This window comes from Sparus aurata, chromosome 5, assembly GCF_900880675.1.
Source record: "Sparus aurata chromosome 5, fSpaAur1.1, whole genome shotgun sequence".
Lineage (NCBI taxonomy): Eukaryota > Metazoa > Chordata > Actinopteri > Spariformes > Sparidae > Sparus > Sparus aurata.
Genome location: NC_044191.1, coordinates 31,734,513 through 31,752,180, shown reverse-complemented (window position 1 = coordinate 31,752,180; position 17,668 = coordinate 31,734,513). Strand labels below are relative to the sequence as shown.

At 41.8% G+C, this 17,668-nt stretch overlaps 1 protein-coding gene across 3 annotated transcripts in view; it reads left to right on the top strand.

Moving 5' to 3' along the window:
• Positions 1–17,668, top strand: part of osbp2b (oxysterol binding protein 2b) — a 49,347-nt gene that overhangs the window by 9,665 nt on the left and 22,014 nt on the right. The window contains exon 1 of one of the 3 annotated variants that reach the window (XM_030416468.1): positions 599–852. The exons of 1 other annotated variant lie outside the window; for it this stretch is intronic. Coding sequence is in view for 1 of the 2 variants with exons in the window: in XM_030416467.1 (XP_030272327.1) it covers positions 8,892–8,970 (79 nt within the window). In the remaining variant the exon portion in view is untranslated. Of the gene's footprint in view, positions 1–598; positions 853–8,578; positions 8,971–17,668 lie in introns of those variants that run through there. One more of the 3 variants, XM_030416467.1, reaches the window with a different exon arrangement.

Below are 17,668 nucleotides of genomic sequence, written 5' to 3'. Positions count from 1 at the left end.
ACAGTGAATTTTTACTGGGTCCTGCTGGAGCAGTTTATTTGAAGTCGGTGGAAAATAATTGAGGAATTCATTGATGCTGAAACCCTGTCAGCCAGTCGGTGGTTTCTGTGGGGTCTAGTTGAGTTCACACTGATACAGCTGAGGTAGGCGGGAGATTAAGCTGAGCAGCTACAGATCCACATGAGAGGCTCTCCTCCCGAACCTCACCCTGTGTGCCCAGCATGAAAGCTGATGTGTATCTTGAGTTCTACAACAGCAGTTCATTGATCTGCGTCAGCATTTGATCACTGAGTCAATCTGGCAGTCCTCGAGTGACGTTTCACTTGAACTGACTCTGGTTACTCTGGCGTGTGAGTGACCAGATGTTTACATTTATCTTCTCGCTTGAGTTATTTTTCTCTCAATCTTTTCTCTCTCACATCCTCACTGCTGTTCTCCCTTTACAGTAAGAGGTGGTGCTCTGTCCATGGTCCTGAAACAGTGCGAGGACTGAGCTTCATTTGTCTCACCCCTCCTTCTCTCTCACTATCTCTTGGTCCCGATCGTCTCCCTGTTTTTTTTTTTTCCCCCTCCATTCGCTCCGGCACTCGCGCTTCCTCTCCCTCCCAGTCACCCTCTCGCTCGCTGTCTGGTTTTCCTGCCCCCTCCCTTCCTCCCTCTTTCTTCCTCCCTCTCCTCCTCTTCTCACTCTCAGTAAGCCGTTTTACTCTGCTTTTCATCCGGCGGGGTTTTAGTCCTGAATGGAATGACCCTCTCCTTTTTCCACTCGTTTTCTTCTGCTTAAAACGTTGCTATAGTCCTGCAAAGTCTTGCGGGCGGAAAGAAGCGGGATAAGGCACAGTTTCTCCTCTTGTAAGTATGCAGCTTTTTTTGTCCATTTACGCTGATGTGCTCTGGAATGTGTGTGCATGTTGTTTGTCTGTACACATGTGTTAAGCTGATCAGATGCAGCTGTATAGAAGTGCTGCAGCTCATTGGTGAATATTGGTTGATTTGTAGTGGATGAGTCGAGGATATCTATTGTTAGACAGAGGCTGTGGACAGTAGACAAAATTAGATCTCATTCAGGGGGCAGACTCTGCTTTGAAAACAGATGGAAAACATTGTAGAATTGTTAAAGAAGTCAGGAAGTAAGATGTAAAAATGTTTCTCAGTTGAGCAGCAAATTGAATACACTGACGCTTAATTACTTTTTGGATGCATTTTCCCCTTTGTGAAAGCCAGGGATGAACCTTTCTGGGCAGGGCAGGAGACTCCAGTTTTATGCAGCCTTCGTTTTATTCCACCAGTCAACAACATGACGATAAATTGAGACACAAAAGTTTTCAGTAACAGCTACATAATCTCCTGGAAATGAATGTACCAGTAAGTTCATGACTCACAATAAGATTATAATGATTAACTGATAAAACGACAGAGATAAAATAAAAAAACAAAACACACTCCCTCTACATTTTTCTAAATACTACCACCTACTATATTAATCAGAGTACGCTTCATCCCCTGCACGACTTCCTGAGCTCATGAAAGGATGTTATGAAATGACAGATGGCATGCTTATTATTGTCATCAATTAGTTCTGCAGCGGCTGCGCATCGAATCGCTTGTCCTTGTTTGTCTCGGATGTAAAAGCGCGTGCCGGCAGAGGTCGATTTTGCTAGATCAGCTCGGTCCCCGAAGACGAGGGAGATGGAGAGAAAGCGATCAGAGTCAGATTCTGTCTTGTAACATAACAAACATCGCTGCCAGATGAAGCCAAGCTCCTCACAGAGATCACAAACAGCTGAGGCTGTCCAAGTAGTCAACCTGCCAAAAATTGTCCTCTGGGTGCATTTCTCCCCCCCCCCCCCTTTTTTTTTTTTTTGCTTTTGTTTTTCGTCTATGTTTAACTTCTTTCTCTTCTGTCTGCTCCAAATGTAACACCCAAGTGTCCCTGTGAGCTGGGACCTCTGCTGTCTCATAATGGATTTGACCTTTCTAAACTCACACTCCCTCCATAAACTGCTCGTCCCACCCACCACTGTTGGCCGTGCCGACACATCGATCTTGGTGTTACACGCCACCTGCTTCCTCTCCCACTGGTCTGTCTTTACTCTTTGAAACTCCATTGAGTCTATCTTGCCATTCTTCTTTGAGTGTCTTCAACACAACTAAAGCTAAAAAAAAGCTTCTTGGCATCTCCTTCACCTAAATTTTCACTTCCTCCTCTTTATTCTTCGTCATTGTATTTTTAAAGCACACAGTGCTTTTTTAACCTCAGTACAGCATGTTGAATGAAGTCTTGACACAACAGAGATGCCACTTCCGTCTTATCTCAGCATGTTAAGACATTAAAGCAGGTTTCCTGGCTGAGACCAAGCTCACCACACTGGGTACTCAGCAGAAAGCAGCACACATGTTGTGGCTTCTCCATGTCAGCCCTCTTCCTGCTATTATGCAACAGAAGAGGTTTAAGATGTATGTTTTGACCACAGTTCCCATTGCCTGTGAAAGAGCAACCAAAAGGCATTTTTCAGTCAGCTTTTAATGTTCCATGCTCAAAGTAAAATGATTTTGGGTGTTAAAACATTTAAGTGGTAGTAAGAGAAGTTTGTTGTAAGTAGATATTAGATTAGAAATATTTTAGAGTTTTAGTTTTACTTCACTGATTTTTAAAAACAAAAACAATTTTTTTGAGGATGAAGCTGACGGCAACTTTTGAAGTGATTGTTCTCATCTATTGTATTTAAAGATGCAAAAAAAAATTAATTTCCGTATGTTCTGATAATCAGTTGTTTTTTAAGCAAAGAATTAGCTGGTTCTAGCTTCTTACATGTAAGGATTTGCCACTTTTCTTTGTCATTTATGAAAGTAAATGAAGAGTCTTTTGGGTTTTGGACGAAAGAAGCAATTTGAAGACGTCGCTTTAGTTCTCTGGGATATATAGATAAGCATTTTCCAGCTTTTTGACATTTTGTAAACTACAATCAGTTAATCATAAAAAAAACAATTGGCAGATTAACTGATAATGAAGATAATTGTTAGCAGTCGTAGTTGGAGCTTTAGCTGAAAAGGCATTGTTTAATGTTTATACAAGACTGTAATGGTTCACACACCACTCGTGATTCATGACAGTATGACAGCCAAACAATTAAATGAAAGTTGGAATTCCAACTGGTTTTGGTTGACTGAATAAATAATCTGTTTCAGGAGCGCGACTGATTGTTGGGTCTATACTGGTATTAGACTATAAAAATAATTCCATTCCATTAAAAAAATGTGTTGACATTTTTTGCAATATCAAAGTCTTGTGACAGTTTAACAATAAACTGTACTGTTCAAAATGACATCAGTGCATTGTAACAATAGACGAGAATAAAAGAAATTCTCATATCAGCGACATGCACTCAAGCTGATATAAAGTACTGAGGCCAATATCAGCTGATTACATCAGTCATGCTCTACTGTCTCTGCTTCATTATTTACTCTGTGTGTGTGTGTGTGTGTGTGTGTGTGTGTGTGTGTGTGTGTGTGTGTGTGTGTGTGTGTGTGTGTGTGTGTTGATATGATATTGTATGTGGGAGTCTGAGCTGGATAATTAGGCTTGAATATTGTGCTGGTATTACTCTCGCCTTTTCTCTTTCACATGGGAGTTTCATGGATCCATTAATAATGTGGATCATGCCTCCTTACAGATACTGACGTACTGTGTTCCACTGTCCACACTACACTGGTATGTTTGTTCTGACCTTTGTTGTACTGGGATCTGTCTGCTCTGTATGGCTCAAGTGTGTCCAGTGACCTGCTATATGCTGCAGTAAACTGAAGTCATTATTAGACTCACATTGTGTCCCAGTCGACACCCACATTTTCTTTGTGTTGCTGGCTCTGTGGCTTTTCTGCTTTATCAGCAGAGAGGAGAGGACTAGAAATTGAGAGCGGCGATACAGGCAGCGTCATTGAAATATAAATTAGCTAAACTGTGCAAGGTGGTCAACTAGGACAATAGTGGTTTGGTATTCAGGTTTTCCATTTTCGTCCCTTTTCACCCTCTTTGTGGATTTCTGTGTTGTGACACCTATTTCACCCGTCAGGATTAACGCTTACCGACTTCTGATCTTTTCTCCACTGCACTGCAGTCTGCCACGTCAGCTGGATATTGTTTTTTTTTTTTTTTTTGTGAGTGGTGTGAGAGATGAAAGAAAAATATTTTCTTTTAATGACCTATTCCTTTTATCCAAGCTCTTGGTTCAGTACAGTAAGAATGATGACAGAATAGTTGAGCTCAACATTAGAAGCTGCTGGTGCACAGTGTGGGACTGAATGGTATTATTTCTGTTTGTGTCCAACAGACTCTCTAACTGATGGTGAGAGTTATTATTATAAATGTTTCAGGAAAGAAAAAACATGTTTTGTAATTATTTTGCCGTCTTTTGGGCTTTCAGCTGTTTTCGCACCATTCTCCTCTTTCATTTAGTTCTTGTTTGTGCTTTTGTTGTTTTCTGTTGAGCCAGGCGGCATCAGGCAGCATTTGGCAACACTTCTTCTCATTATAAAAGAAGGCTATATGGTCATAAACACTGAACAAATGAACGGCTGTGTTTATGTGCATGGACTGTAACATTTTCCATTAAAAGAGTGTACATTTAAAGCAGATCTCTACAGCCATTACACTGAGTATATGTGATAAGTTGTTATGGCCCATTCTTAGACACGATAGAACCTCATTATTTATCACCTACCGGGTAGATTACCAGATTGAATTTTGGAGCATGTGTATTTGCATATCAATAAGAAAAATGTTTTTTCACTGTCATGACTTCCACATGCTTCAAGACAGGTGCAGGGATGTTTTTGAAGACCCCTCAAACATCAAAATTTGCAAAGGCGCAAGTCGCGGAGGAGCTTATGACGCCAACACCAACAGCTGCCATGCGAAGATGCTACCTGGGCCTTGAGGTTATTTGTCAGTGATGACTAAGAGCGCTCAGGGCTGGATGATTCATTGCCCCAGTGTATAGAGAGTCAGCTGTAATTTCACTCTGCTGCGTGGGGCTTTGATATGAAGTGTTGTGTCTGTTTGCGAACGCTAGATCATCAAGTTGATGCATGGTTTCTCTAATATGAGTCGGTGCAGGCTGACGCAGGAAGCAATTACCGTTAACTCTAACATTTGTGGTTAATTAAAGATCTTCCACCTCCTTTTGGATTAGCAGGTTATTAACGCCACAGGAGGAGTGGGTCCATTAGGAGCCCTCACTTTCGGGGTTGTATTTCACAGCAGTCGGTTCTAGTCTTTGGGGGTTCTTACATGTAAGTTGTCTTCTGTTGCCTTAGTGACAGCGAGGCGGCACAGTGTCTCGCATAATGTGGTCTTTCCTTGGCATGGATATGTAACATTAATATGGCCACTGCTGCTGGAATCGACGAAGCCAATATTTTAAATGATCTGAAAATGAGAATGTGTCTTCTAAAAAAGTCATTTTTCTACCCGCGATGAAAGGTTTTTCGTGACCTGAGCTGTTGGAACTGGTTTTAATGAGCTCAGTGCTTGTTCATTCAGCCTGTGGGGAATGTTTGGGTTCCTGGATCTTAATGCAGTAATTGGCATAATGAGACTGTAACTCGTGCTCTTTAAACGCCCTCTTTCTCTTTAGTTTAGCTTTCAGACCGTTTGGCCTTCAACTGTCTCCCCTGCAGGAAATAAACAAGGGAATGTGGGAGTGAATTTCTGCTTAACGTTGGGATTTTCATGTGATGTTGGGATCAACTGAGATTACGCTCCAGAGTCCAGAGCGTTTTTTGAACTTGATCCCCATGTTGGAGATTACAGATGATTGGAGTCATTTTTATATGGAAATCAGGGTTCAGGGTTTGATTGAATCTTTCAACTTCCAAAATGAAAATGGCAAAAATAATATCCTGTAAATCTAACTTCAATTCCTTGACATTCATGTAGTGTATGTACACAAGCGTTGGTACTCTAAAGAAACGTCTTTGTATATATACTCAATGGTATTGTGCATGTTGCTTGATATTTACATTTGGTAGTTTACAATGTGAAATCAAATACACTAGCATGAGAAAATAGTTTACAGGTTATGTTTCATTACTATTAAAACTAGAGCTGCAGCTAGTCATCATCAATTGATCTCCAGATTATTTTTTCTTGTTTAGTCTAAATAATGTCAAAAAAATTGTGGCAAAAGCTTACCACAATTCACGAAATCACAATGTAACGTCTTCAGATTGAATATTTTGTCCAACCAACAGTCCACAACCCAAAGACTCGTCATTTATTGTCATAAATGGCAAAGAAAAGCATCAAATCCTTGCGTTTAATAGCAGCAAATGTTTGACCCTTTGCTCGAAATGTGACTAAAAACATTTACTTGGTTATCAACAATTAACATGGTTGACTTAATTTGACAGTTTAATCCAGAGTTAATACCGATAATTAAGTATATTTTATACAGCACTTTTTTATAATGCAGCACAAACCACAGTACAATGAGTAATGAGTATTGAGTAATGACTAAAACCAAAGAAAGAACAGACACTTAAACATCTTCAAAATCCAATAAGATGATCTATTTCAAAGGGTGTTGATCACGTTTGTCTCTCTATGCAAGGTTAAACATAACTGCATTCAGGAAGAGAAATGATGAAGGTCAAGTGTGAAATTAATTGAGGTGTCATGCCTCAGCACCTCTTCGAACATGCCCCAGGACATTTAGGGGATGTTATTTATTTACAGTCCAACAATCCTTCCCTGTCAGCAATTCCCTCACTTCACTTGCAGCCCACAGCAGCCCTCCCCTGTTACCTGTTTCTGCTGTAATAAGATATTTTAGAGAAACCCTGCAACACAGACATTATAGTAGACAAGTTCCACGTGAAGCTGTAGTAGTGTTTTAAATCAAGAGGGACTCCGTTGGCCTAATTTGCGCTGCTGTTTTTGCACATTTTATCCACGCTGGATAACACATGGAAGAAGGAAATGGTAGCATGAAGCAGTCACAGCTTAATTATGCTTTCCTTGAAGCCACAGTCCAGATACATTCATGGCATTCTTTACACATGTAAGATGTTTTCAGTGTAAAAATAGACGTGTGATTAGGAAGAGCCTGCCTTCCACATCCAAGGTTTCCTGGGCAACTAAAATACATTGATTATTATCAGTAACTTCCCGAATAGAATAAACTCTAAATGATGTCAGTGGTTTTAATGCAATTAAGAAACTCCACAGAGGCCATGTTTATAAAGGAAAGTATTTCATTACGAGGTAATTAAAACCACAAGTAGGCACTTCAATACAGCCGTTTACAGAAACATATTTAAACACACCTAACAGAACATCATCTGAAATAATAAAAAAATTATACATACAAAACTGTCACATTTATGTCAATGGTGTTAAAAGTGTTAAAAAAAGGATAAAGTGCTCACGTCAAACCCAGTGCTGCAATATTGACACATTACAATCGCAATTCCAAACATGATCATACAGTTGTTGTTCGAAGCAATTTAATGTTGAAACTCTTCTTACTATATGTTTTAAAGAGGCTCTATGTAACAATTTGTAGGAATGTACACGTATTTCACATTTATTTATTTTTTTCCATATCTGAGCAGATTGTAATGTGAGCATAATAATTTGTAGTAAGTTGTTTACCGCTGCTGGAATGTGGATATCTCTGTGAAAGGACTCGGGTCAGACTTTCCGCAGCAGTCCGAAGCAGTGGATGTGACTTCCTGCAGGTTCTCGCGCGCCTCGTCTCAGTCCAGCTTAAAAACAGAAAGTTCAATAGCTAATTTTGTTATTAGTATCATGCTCTGGCTCATACTGTGCACTACTTGAGAATAACAGGATATGGTCATACTGTACATTATTATTTGATTCTGCTTTAAGTATATGAATAATATATGGAATAATATACATGGATTTAGTGTAACATGTATTCCCAGAAGGGGAGTGTTAACTGTAGGGGAGGGGAAATAGTCCAGGAGGCGAAGGTGACCTCACAGCACAATGTGATATGTACAGTGGCAGCGATATTGAAAAGATAACCTTCATCTGCTTTGAAAGGGGAGGGGAAGAAGCTTGGGATTACAGAATGAATTGTGCATGCAGTGGTGCAGTGACGCTGACCTCTGTGTGGGAGGTCGGATTTCAAGTTGTCCATCAGGCTAGGAAGATATTCTGACAGAGGACAATCAGAGGGAGGACGCGTCATTTCAAGAGGAAATGGACATTTTATTAAAGGATGTTTTATTTGACCTCTCGACCTTGGTCTTGTAACATCCCACAGAGTTAATAATATGTGATCACATGATCTGAAATCTTCTCATCACACGTGTCTCATCATACATAAGCTCCTCAGGGAGTATTTTTTGAAGCGACGTAGCCTTTTCTTAATCCCATCTCTGCCATTTAGCCTTCCTGAAATACTTGGCTGTATCTGTCAAGCTACGAAAGCAGTGGGCAGGGGGGTAACAGAGAGGAAGCAATGCATTCTGGTCTTAGATGACTGCTGGCTGTCGAGTCCTATCTGCTCTCTGCTTCAGTCACTCACTCCCTCCCTCCCTCCTCCCTTCTCCAATCTGCACTGCACTGAGAGAAGCATGTGGAGGAGAATTGTAAATGTGCCGAGCTTTGTGAATGTGTGTTTCCGGAAGAAGGGGAAGCAATGCAGGAGAGGAGATAGGAACTACAAGAGGGAGCGCCTGCAACGCTCCCCTGTCTGCTTGTTGTATGTATGTTTCTGAGTGTGCATGTATGTGTGTGCACGCTGCAATGCTGAACAGGGCAAGTCGCTACCTCAGCCCCCCCCTCGCTGGGATTATGTAGTTCTCGGGGCAGCGTTGCGTCTCAGGGAGCGTGGAGTGGGATCAGGCCTGCAGAGAGTGGGATGAAGGGCCGGAGCTGCTGGGAGTCGGGGACGGTCCGCTCCCTCTGCAACTCGGGCTGCCTGAGTAAACTCAACCAGGGTCAGTACAGCTATGGCTAAAGCTATAACACAGGAGCACGGAGCTGTCACACTCCTCTCCATCCGTCCAACGACAAAGCCTTCCTCATCCCGCTGACTCCTCTGCACCGTAATGTGAGAGGTAGCTGTCATTCCTTCATCCATCTGTCATCTGTCGCCGTGGATGCTCATATTTTCTGCAGCCTCCCTCAACAATGCAGCGTCTCGCGCTGTAAAAAGAGCAGTCTGTCATCTCTCCTGCACTCCTCACCGCATGCAGTCACCTTCCCTTCTTTCTCCTGTGCTGCTCTCGCTCAGACTCATTTCCCCTCTTTTCTTTGCGCCTGCTCCACCTCACATTTGCATATGGATAAGTCAGAGCTTGCCAGGCCTGTGTGTGTTTTGTTGGCAACGTGCATCTGTGTTCACATCAGAAACTCCAAAGCACGGCATGCTGTACACGCGGGGTGCTAGAAGCTGTCCCCAGAGTGCAAATGTGGCAAGTTTTCCATGTAATGTAGCAGGGTGTTGAGGGCAGTGACTAATTATTTGTCCTCTGTCCACTTATAAGCAATACTGCATAACATGTTGTCCAGATAGGAAAGGATTTTGCACAGAGCAAATCGATATTCTATTACAGCTCATGGCAGTTTAATAGCATCCTACAGTTTAGTTCTTCATGATTATATTGTTACCTTTGGAGGAGCACTTCCCCCTCACTGTCTCTTCCTATTCTATCTTTCTTCATCTTTCTCTTAATCTCTGGTTTTCTTGCCTATGGCAGAGTTGGACAGTGTTGAGTTGAACAGCTGTGCTCTTAAGCCCCGGGCTTTCTGTGTCTGCTCACTTTGCCTGTTTGTTCACTGAAATGAGTTTTGGCACAGGTGGTGAAGCCTGTGTTGTTTTAGGACTTCTCACAGTAGGCTTCTGCACACTCTCCTCAATATTAACGTTGAGATGTGATTAACTTAAGAATGAGTCAAGAAGCAACACATCAACTCCCTGAACACTAGTCTGAAATCCTCCAAAGACATTACAGTACAAGCTGTTCTATTATAGTATCATGGCATCCTGTCATAACTTGGAAGCCTTCATATAGATACCCAAAGCAAATCAATTGAAACAACTTATGTCGTGGTCACTATTTGGTGTCTCCAGGACCACATTTCGCTACCACACACACACACACACACACACACACACACACACACACACACACACACACACACACACACACACACACACACACACACACACACACAAAGTGAAAATATTACCAGCCTACAGTGTCCCGGCTTATAGCATAACAAACATAGAGATGAATATGCATTTTAAATCAGGGCCCGCTGTCCTTACCAAGCAACTGAATCAACCTGCACTGGTACAAAGACATAGTAGAACATAGTTTAATGTAAATCACTTGGAGCACAGAGTTCAGTAACAATGGTTAAACGGTGGGCACAGGGCCAGTAAAAACCATTTTAGCTCAGTAAATTGGAGGGACTACTGTTCCAACTGGGCCGCTGCTTTAAAGAGTACCAAATAAAACAGGCTGAATAATAAGATGCCTTACAGTGGCGCAGCCCCCCATGATACTGACGGAGGCACACACTTGCCAAACAATCATCTCTGGTTGACAGCTATGTCATTGTCACTGTCAGCAAGGCCAAGCTCCAGTTTTTGGCAGGATTTTTTAAAAGATAAATGAAAAGAGAAGCTTAAAAAAAGATACTGTACAGGAGAGAGAGTATGATTGTTGACTTGAGGATGAATTCTTAATGCTAACAAAGCTGATTGCTATCTGACAAGCCTCTGAAACAGTTTGTGACTCCTGTCTAGTTGAATATAAATGACCACACAGTTGTGATATTCCTGTGGTCCTATATACACAATGTTATTTCAAAATAAATGATTGGAGCTCAAATGCAGCCAGATGTCTGCCTCTCGTGCTGTAATAATCCAATAGAATTTGTACAGTTTTACCCTTGTACCATAATTTGTAGGTCTGGTCCGGCCGTTCACATTTCTACATTCATGTCTATTATTTGAAATGAAAGCAGTCTCTGTCCATGAAAAACATTTATTCATGAAATTGCAGGTTGAGTCAGTGATAATCAGTATCATCTGCAGTCAGACAATGAAATGTTCTTTTACCCAGTGGACATGTCCCGGTGTACTCAGGATGCTGTGATTAACAGAATTATGTTGAGTGGTTTGTGGACATGTGGAATCTCACATGGTAATTTACATCGCTTTGATAATCAGTTCTCGGTGACGTCTGAGGACATTAAAACTTGCCAGAGTGCACAGTTGAAATTTTACTGGTATCCTTCCCGCGATATTAAACACACAGTCACCACACATGCTTTATTCACTTTTTAAGGGGGGTTTGAGAGCAGGGGTCAGGGCTCTCATCATTTTTAATATTCTCAAATATTCATGCACATAACTTAAGAGGACTTTAGAGACACTCCTCTACTACTCATGTGCGAATAAGGTCACTTCTTTCCTGGTTTGATTTCCACCTTTCATGGCTCATTATCCTGAAGCGCTGGCACCCAGACAATTAGCGTGATGGATCACAATCGTGCTATGATCCAGAGTACTATCTCATGGATAAAATCTTGCTAAATCCGAATAGAGACATACAGGTTTTTAATGGCAGAGGAAACCAGAGCTCCAGCAACTGCAGCCTCAACCTTTTAAAGCCTAGAGAGGAAGAGTAACACAGTATTGCATGTGTGAATCATTTCCTGTGATCCAAATCCATCTTGTCAATGATGGACTCCGCCACTCACAATTAAAGCTACTATATAGATATATCATGTAAATATATTGAACGGCTATTTATGAAGAACAGAGACCATTGTAATATCAGAAAAAGGAAGAAAAAAATGTCAAAAATAACTGAAAGTGATGTAGTAATAATAACAACACTGCATCTCGAGGCACATCATATACAGTAAATCTTCATGAGACTTTATATTTCTGAACTTTATCTTTTTATGTGCCAGCCGTGTTTTACATGAGCCAGCTGTCAGCAGACGCTCCTCCTCTCACGGCCTGAGCAGCTGCATGTAAATGAAGAATTTATGTGTGTGAGCATGCATATCGTTAATGTATGCCTACCAGTCTCATGTAGCTCGCTTTTAATGAAGCCTTTTTTCCCTCACAACGATGGTAACTCTTTCATTACTATCGTGTACAGCACGTCAGGGAATGAAGAGGTCACTGCGAACTCTTTCATATGGTACACACAGGCTTCATATTTTGCTTGTGATTCACTGTCTCTCTAGAGCAGCAAACTCATTTATATTACTGCAAGAAAATCCTGTATACATGGTCACAGTCACCATATGTGTGCAGCGAACATATCAGCTAGTATTCTGAGGTTGTAGGACCATTTATGACCTCAACCTTTAGACTGTTATGCAGTAAGCAAAAGCCACCTACCTCTCACAGATTTGATGCACCAGTTGGAAATTTATCAAATTAACTCAACATATTAGAGTATAAATCTATAGTTTAGTAGTCAGCAGACTGATTGTTTTTCATTTTTTGTTAGATAGATATTACTGGTTTCAAACTCATTGCTTATTTGCTGCAGTTTGCTGTTGATCTTTTCTTTTGTTGTTTGCTGCTCTCTGAGAGTGTTCGATTGGATACAGGGCCAGAGCTGTACTGCAGAGCTTTGGGGACAGTGATGAGTTGCACTGCACAGTTTCTCATTTGCTTGTGGAGAGCTGAGTGCTGTGGTACTGGGTTTAACCTGCTGTCTTCTCTGTTTGCCTCCCCATGATGCATCTCAGGGGAGGTAAGGAACCAGTTAGCAATTACTGGCCAGAATTACACTTCCCTCCTCTGGGACACATCCTCACTCTTCATCTAGCTCGTCCACTCCTCTGTTTCTCATACTCTTTTCAAAATATTCTCTTCCTCTCGCAGACTCCATCAAACAGCTGCAAAACAGTCATCTTCCTTTCCCTTTGCTGTCAGTACTGAAAAAAATGTTTTTCCAACCACAGGTACAACCTGTCTCTGTGCTAAAAATAGGGCGGCATTCAGATTGCAGTTGCATTAAGACTGGCAAATTGGAATCACTATCTCCAGTTCATAATTGATATAATTCTGAGATGTCTTTTACAGTAGGGATGTCATGATATCCGATTTTTCACGTCAAAATAATTCACCATAACGATATTTTTCTTATATCTATAGAAAATTTTAAATATATATATATATATATGTAAATATATTCTTTCAGTCAAATTAATCCTTTATGGAATCAAAACAACTCTCAACTCTCAAAAAAACTGGCAAGCTAACTTTTGTCCTATGCAGATGGAGGGTCTCACTTTTGTCTATCATCTCCTCTGACAGTAGCAACATACTTCAGAGACTCGCCAATTCTACAAGCTCATTCGGCTAAAAAGCCGCCAAAAAAGGTTGTCCAGTGCTATCAGTACAGGACAAACCGAAACAACTGAAGCCATGGACGCTCACTGACAATGCCTGACATCTGACCAGTGGGCCTTCAGATATAACTGCCTCACACCGTCACATGCTCACAGTGGTGTATCTGAGCTGTGAAAATAAACTCCAACAACCATTAGAAATTAAAGCAAGCTTCTTTCTAATTTTCTGACACTAGTTTCCCATCTGATTAGGCCTTCCAGTATGCTTAAATACCATCTTTAATCCAGAGGGGCAGTGCTTTCAGTTCTTGCAGCTGCTCAACATGCACGACTTCCTGCCACGGGGTGACATCTTGTCAGCCAGAGGCCTGGCTCCAGTGATCTGACAGCCTTTCCTCAGGGACGAGCAGAGAGACGAGCCCCGACAGTGGGACAGCACGGAGACCGCTGCTCTCCCAATTACATTCTCCCACATCCTATTCCCCTGCTCTGTTTCTCCCTCCCTCACTCTTTTGTGCTCAACACAGAGATGGACAATAAGGAAGGAGTGAAGGGCAAGGAAGCTTCACACATGCTGAGAAGGGAAGATGGATGTGTGTTTGCAAGTTGAAGTGTTGTGATTTGATAAGGTAAATTATATCACCATCCTCTGAGGTCGTGGGTTCAGTGTAGAGTGGGTGGGAACTAAATACAGACCTGAATTGGTGTCGATGCAGGGTGTTCGCCAAGGTGGTAGGCTGTGGGGGAGGGGGAGGTAGTCCGACCTTGAGGCATGACTGGCGTGGTAATGGGCTCCTGGCCGTACCTCGCGGTGTCGACTTCGCTACGGAGAGCCATCAATCCACATCTGCTGTTTGACGGGAGGGGTTTGGAAATGTGAGGGGGAGAGCTGAGCAGTGATGTACAGACACTGTGGATTGGCTATTTATTGACTCAAGTTTAGTGTCTTCACTTGTTATCCCAGGTGTGAGTGATGCACAGGTGATAGAATACGTTTCAGCATCTGAAAGGGTTTTCACCTGCAGTAGTCAAACTTGTGTGGTAGTGCTCGACATTTTATCAGCGCCGTATGGATCTGGCCCAGTGAACCGAAAGGACATTGCAGAAAGGGCATCTCTGACATACTTGGAGGCCTCATTTTAGATCGAAGAAAGCTTTGTGTGCTGGTTTCCCCCTCGTTGTTGACGGACACCCAAAATGTGTGTTCTCACAGCTCACAACTTGTTTCGAGGGCTTTTTCATAAGAGAATTAGTTTTGCAGGCGGCGAGCAGTAAGCGGAGTCTCGTCCGCGCAAATATGCCTCGGTACATGTGACAGTTTATTTTTAAGTGCCGTCGCTTAGCTGAACTCATTGGCAGAATGAGGGTGAATAATAAGAGCAAGGCGCCTCTGCAGTGCTGCAAAATTCACTCAGCCATGTATTTTTGTTTGCTCTGATACGTCCCAACTGTACATATCATTTAATACCGGAAGAAATCATTAGCTTGAGCCAGTCCAATGGTATTAAAATGTGTTCAACTCTCTGGAATAGATTCAGCCATAGTGCTTTAATCACCACCCAGTGTACCTCCAACAGTATACTGCATATTATCCAGACGCTTCTCTGTAATTTCACTCTCTCAAATGTGGACGTGATGAGGAGCACAGGGGTTGAGTTCCCTGTAGGTCAGTCAGTGGTGACTTTGCCCTTCAGCTGCCTTGATTTTCTATCAGAAAAGAAATCTCATGTTTCTGTTTAATTTCATAAAATCAATCAAATTAAATCAGATTGTTAGTTTGTCTGCTCCTGTCTAATCCATGACTTGAGACCACTGTACATTATGCCCTTCCTTTAACAAAGTCTGTCTCCGGAGGGCTTTAGTGTTGTAACTTTCACTTCTATAACAATGACCGGCTGTGCTTAGAAAGGCCTGTTTTGCAAGAAGTTTACGACCTGCAAAGAACACATTTTCTGGTTCCTGGCATTTCAGATTTGCTTTAAACTGATGAGTTGTTTGTTCATGTGTGCTACACAGTATCCTGTACACATTCGAACTTGAGGAAATTTGATGTTCCTCAACGGTGTGCTTTGGCTTTGGTCTTATCAAGTGCCGCAAATTAGATAAATTCAAACTAGATTAAATGTCTCTGCTCAAATTCTTTTCTATTTACTAAATCTATTTACTGGTCACCTTAGAGTGGGGCTGGTCAGTGTAGAAAAACAATGAAGACAATGTAGATAAAACTTAGAAAGTGGATCAGAAGAATCTTTTCTTACTTGCTTCCCGGCCTTCCGTATAGTTCTATTTCTTAACAATACAGCACAGTATGTTCTTGCTTTTGGCCTGTTGTCTGTCATTAGGTTTATGTTTTTGCCCTCCAAGTACTGCTATCTTAGACCAAGTTTTAGTTCTGTGTCCTTTTGTCAGTGATTTTGTTCTCTTATTATATGACAAAAATATGTCAAACATCTTTTTTTTTTTTTGTATGGGAATCCCTCTATTTTTTGCTTTTCTGATGATTCCTTTAGAATTTAAGGGTGTATCCAATCAAATGTGATCTTGTAGCAGGCAAATTGTTGCCTCGTGGGAGGAAGTTCAAAACCGCAACTTACATATGTTTAAAGCTGCTCTGCCGCAGTCACACCATTTCAATTTACGGCTCATTTCATTATCCGCTCCGACTCTCTATGAAGTTACTCTCCTCTTTTACAGTCTCACGCTTTCCTTCACTCTGCAGCTGGACTCGTCTCACACTCCAGTCAATTTTCTAACTTCTTCTTTACCTGCCTGTGACTCTACTGAACGTCGCAATAATTGGATTTCTATTCCGTGGCTGGCTGGTAATGGGTGTATGCTAGTGTCATTTTGTGATCCATGTACCCTTTTGGGTTTTATTGTCGCTGTAGGGCTGCTGCTTTGACCTTTGGCTGGACTGTCTTGTTTTCACCCCTAATGGTCAGACACTTGTGTCGCTCTGAAAGCCCATTCAGCATGTTCACACGTTACCTCTGTGCCTAGAGCTGTTTGCTGCTTCTCCCTGGTAACTAAGGTTACTTTTGGGCGAAAATGGATGCCCAGGAATTCAAACATGGTGAGAGATTTTTTTTTTACTTCCCTTTGCCCTTCCTCCCCAGGTTTCTTTTCTTTCTACCCTTGTTCCTTTTGGTTCTCTTTTCTCTTAGACAAAAGGATGACTGATTGTGTGGCCAAGTGAAGTGAAAAGATATGTTGCCAAATGAGTCCCAACAAATAGCAGAAATGCCAAAGATATGTTTTGAGGCAACTTAAACAGGAACCTACAACAAAGTTAAATGCGTTACCATGCTAACATGCTCTTAATGACAGTTCAGATGTTATTTTGGATTAAAACCACTGAACTGGTGCATTGTTTTCAGTTGTCAAGCAGCAAGTCTACTTAACGATGAGTCCAGTGTGGATACATCTCTGTGCTTCTTGTTTCTCAGTGGAGCTGGTCAGAGGTCAAATTTGACATCCATATATATAACTGTTACATGATGTAGCCCTGAGACTACCAGCATCCCTCAGGCGGAGATCCATGTTATTCTTGTGCGTTGTACTGTAAATAGACTCGACAGAGGTGATAGTCTCTTCCACTGCGAGGTCACAGCCAGCTGCCACATTCTTTGGAGAAAGTGTTGCTGCAGTGCTGCCTCTTACCAAGACTGTGACAGGGTCCGCTATTAGCGACATAACAGACCTTTTCAATGTGACAAAGCATGCTGTGTGTGGTCGTGTGTAGAAGACAGCAGAACAGCAGTTTCTAGACATTTGAGCTTTAGGAGGGTCAGCGGGGTGGATTACATGCGTGGAGAGACTTTCGCTCTGTATTTGAACCTTTAGCCTTGCTGTGTCCTCCTCATTGTCCTCATTCGTCTTCGTATCCTCCTCCCTCTGTGTGTTTTTTGTTAGTTTCATTTATTTAAAGAGAAACACTCAACAAACAGAGATGCGTTTGTACAGGAAAATACTCCTCAGTGTGAATATAGAATTGATACATAGGTGTGCAAAATAGTCTTCCAACATTGCTAATCCGACATGAAAGTTCCCTGGTGTTTTACTATGTATGATTATTATAGTAGAATTTATTTTCTCTGGTTCTGTTCAGACTTGTTTCTTTTACAATGTCACTCTGCTGATTATGGACCTTTGCTCTTACCCTTGGTGTATTTCTGTCTGTCAGTGTGTGTGCTTGTGCCTGCAGTGTGTGCATATGTGTGTGTGTGTGTGTGTGTGTGTGTGTGTGTGTGTGATGTTGGGCTGAGGCTGCGACGCTGTTCTCGTATGTTCTGCTTAAGCTCGAGT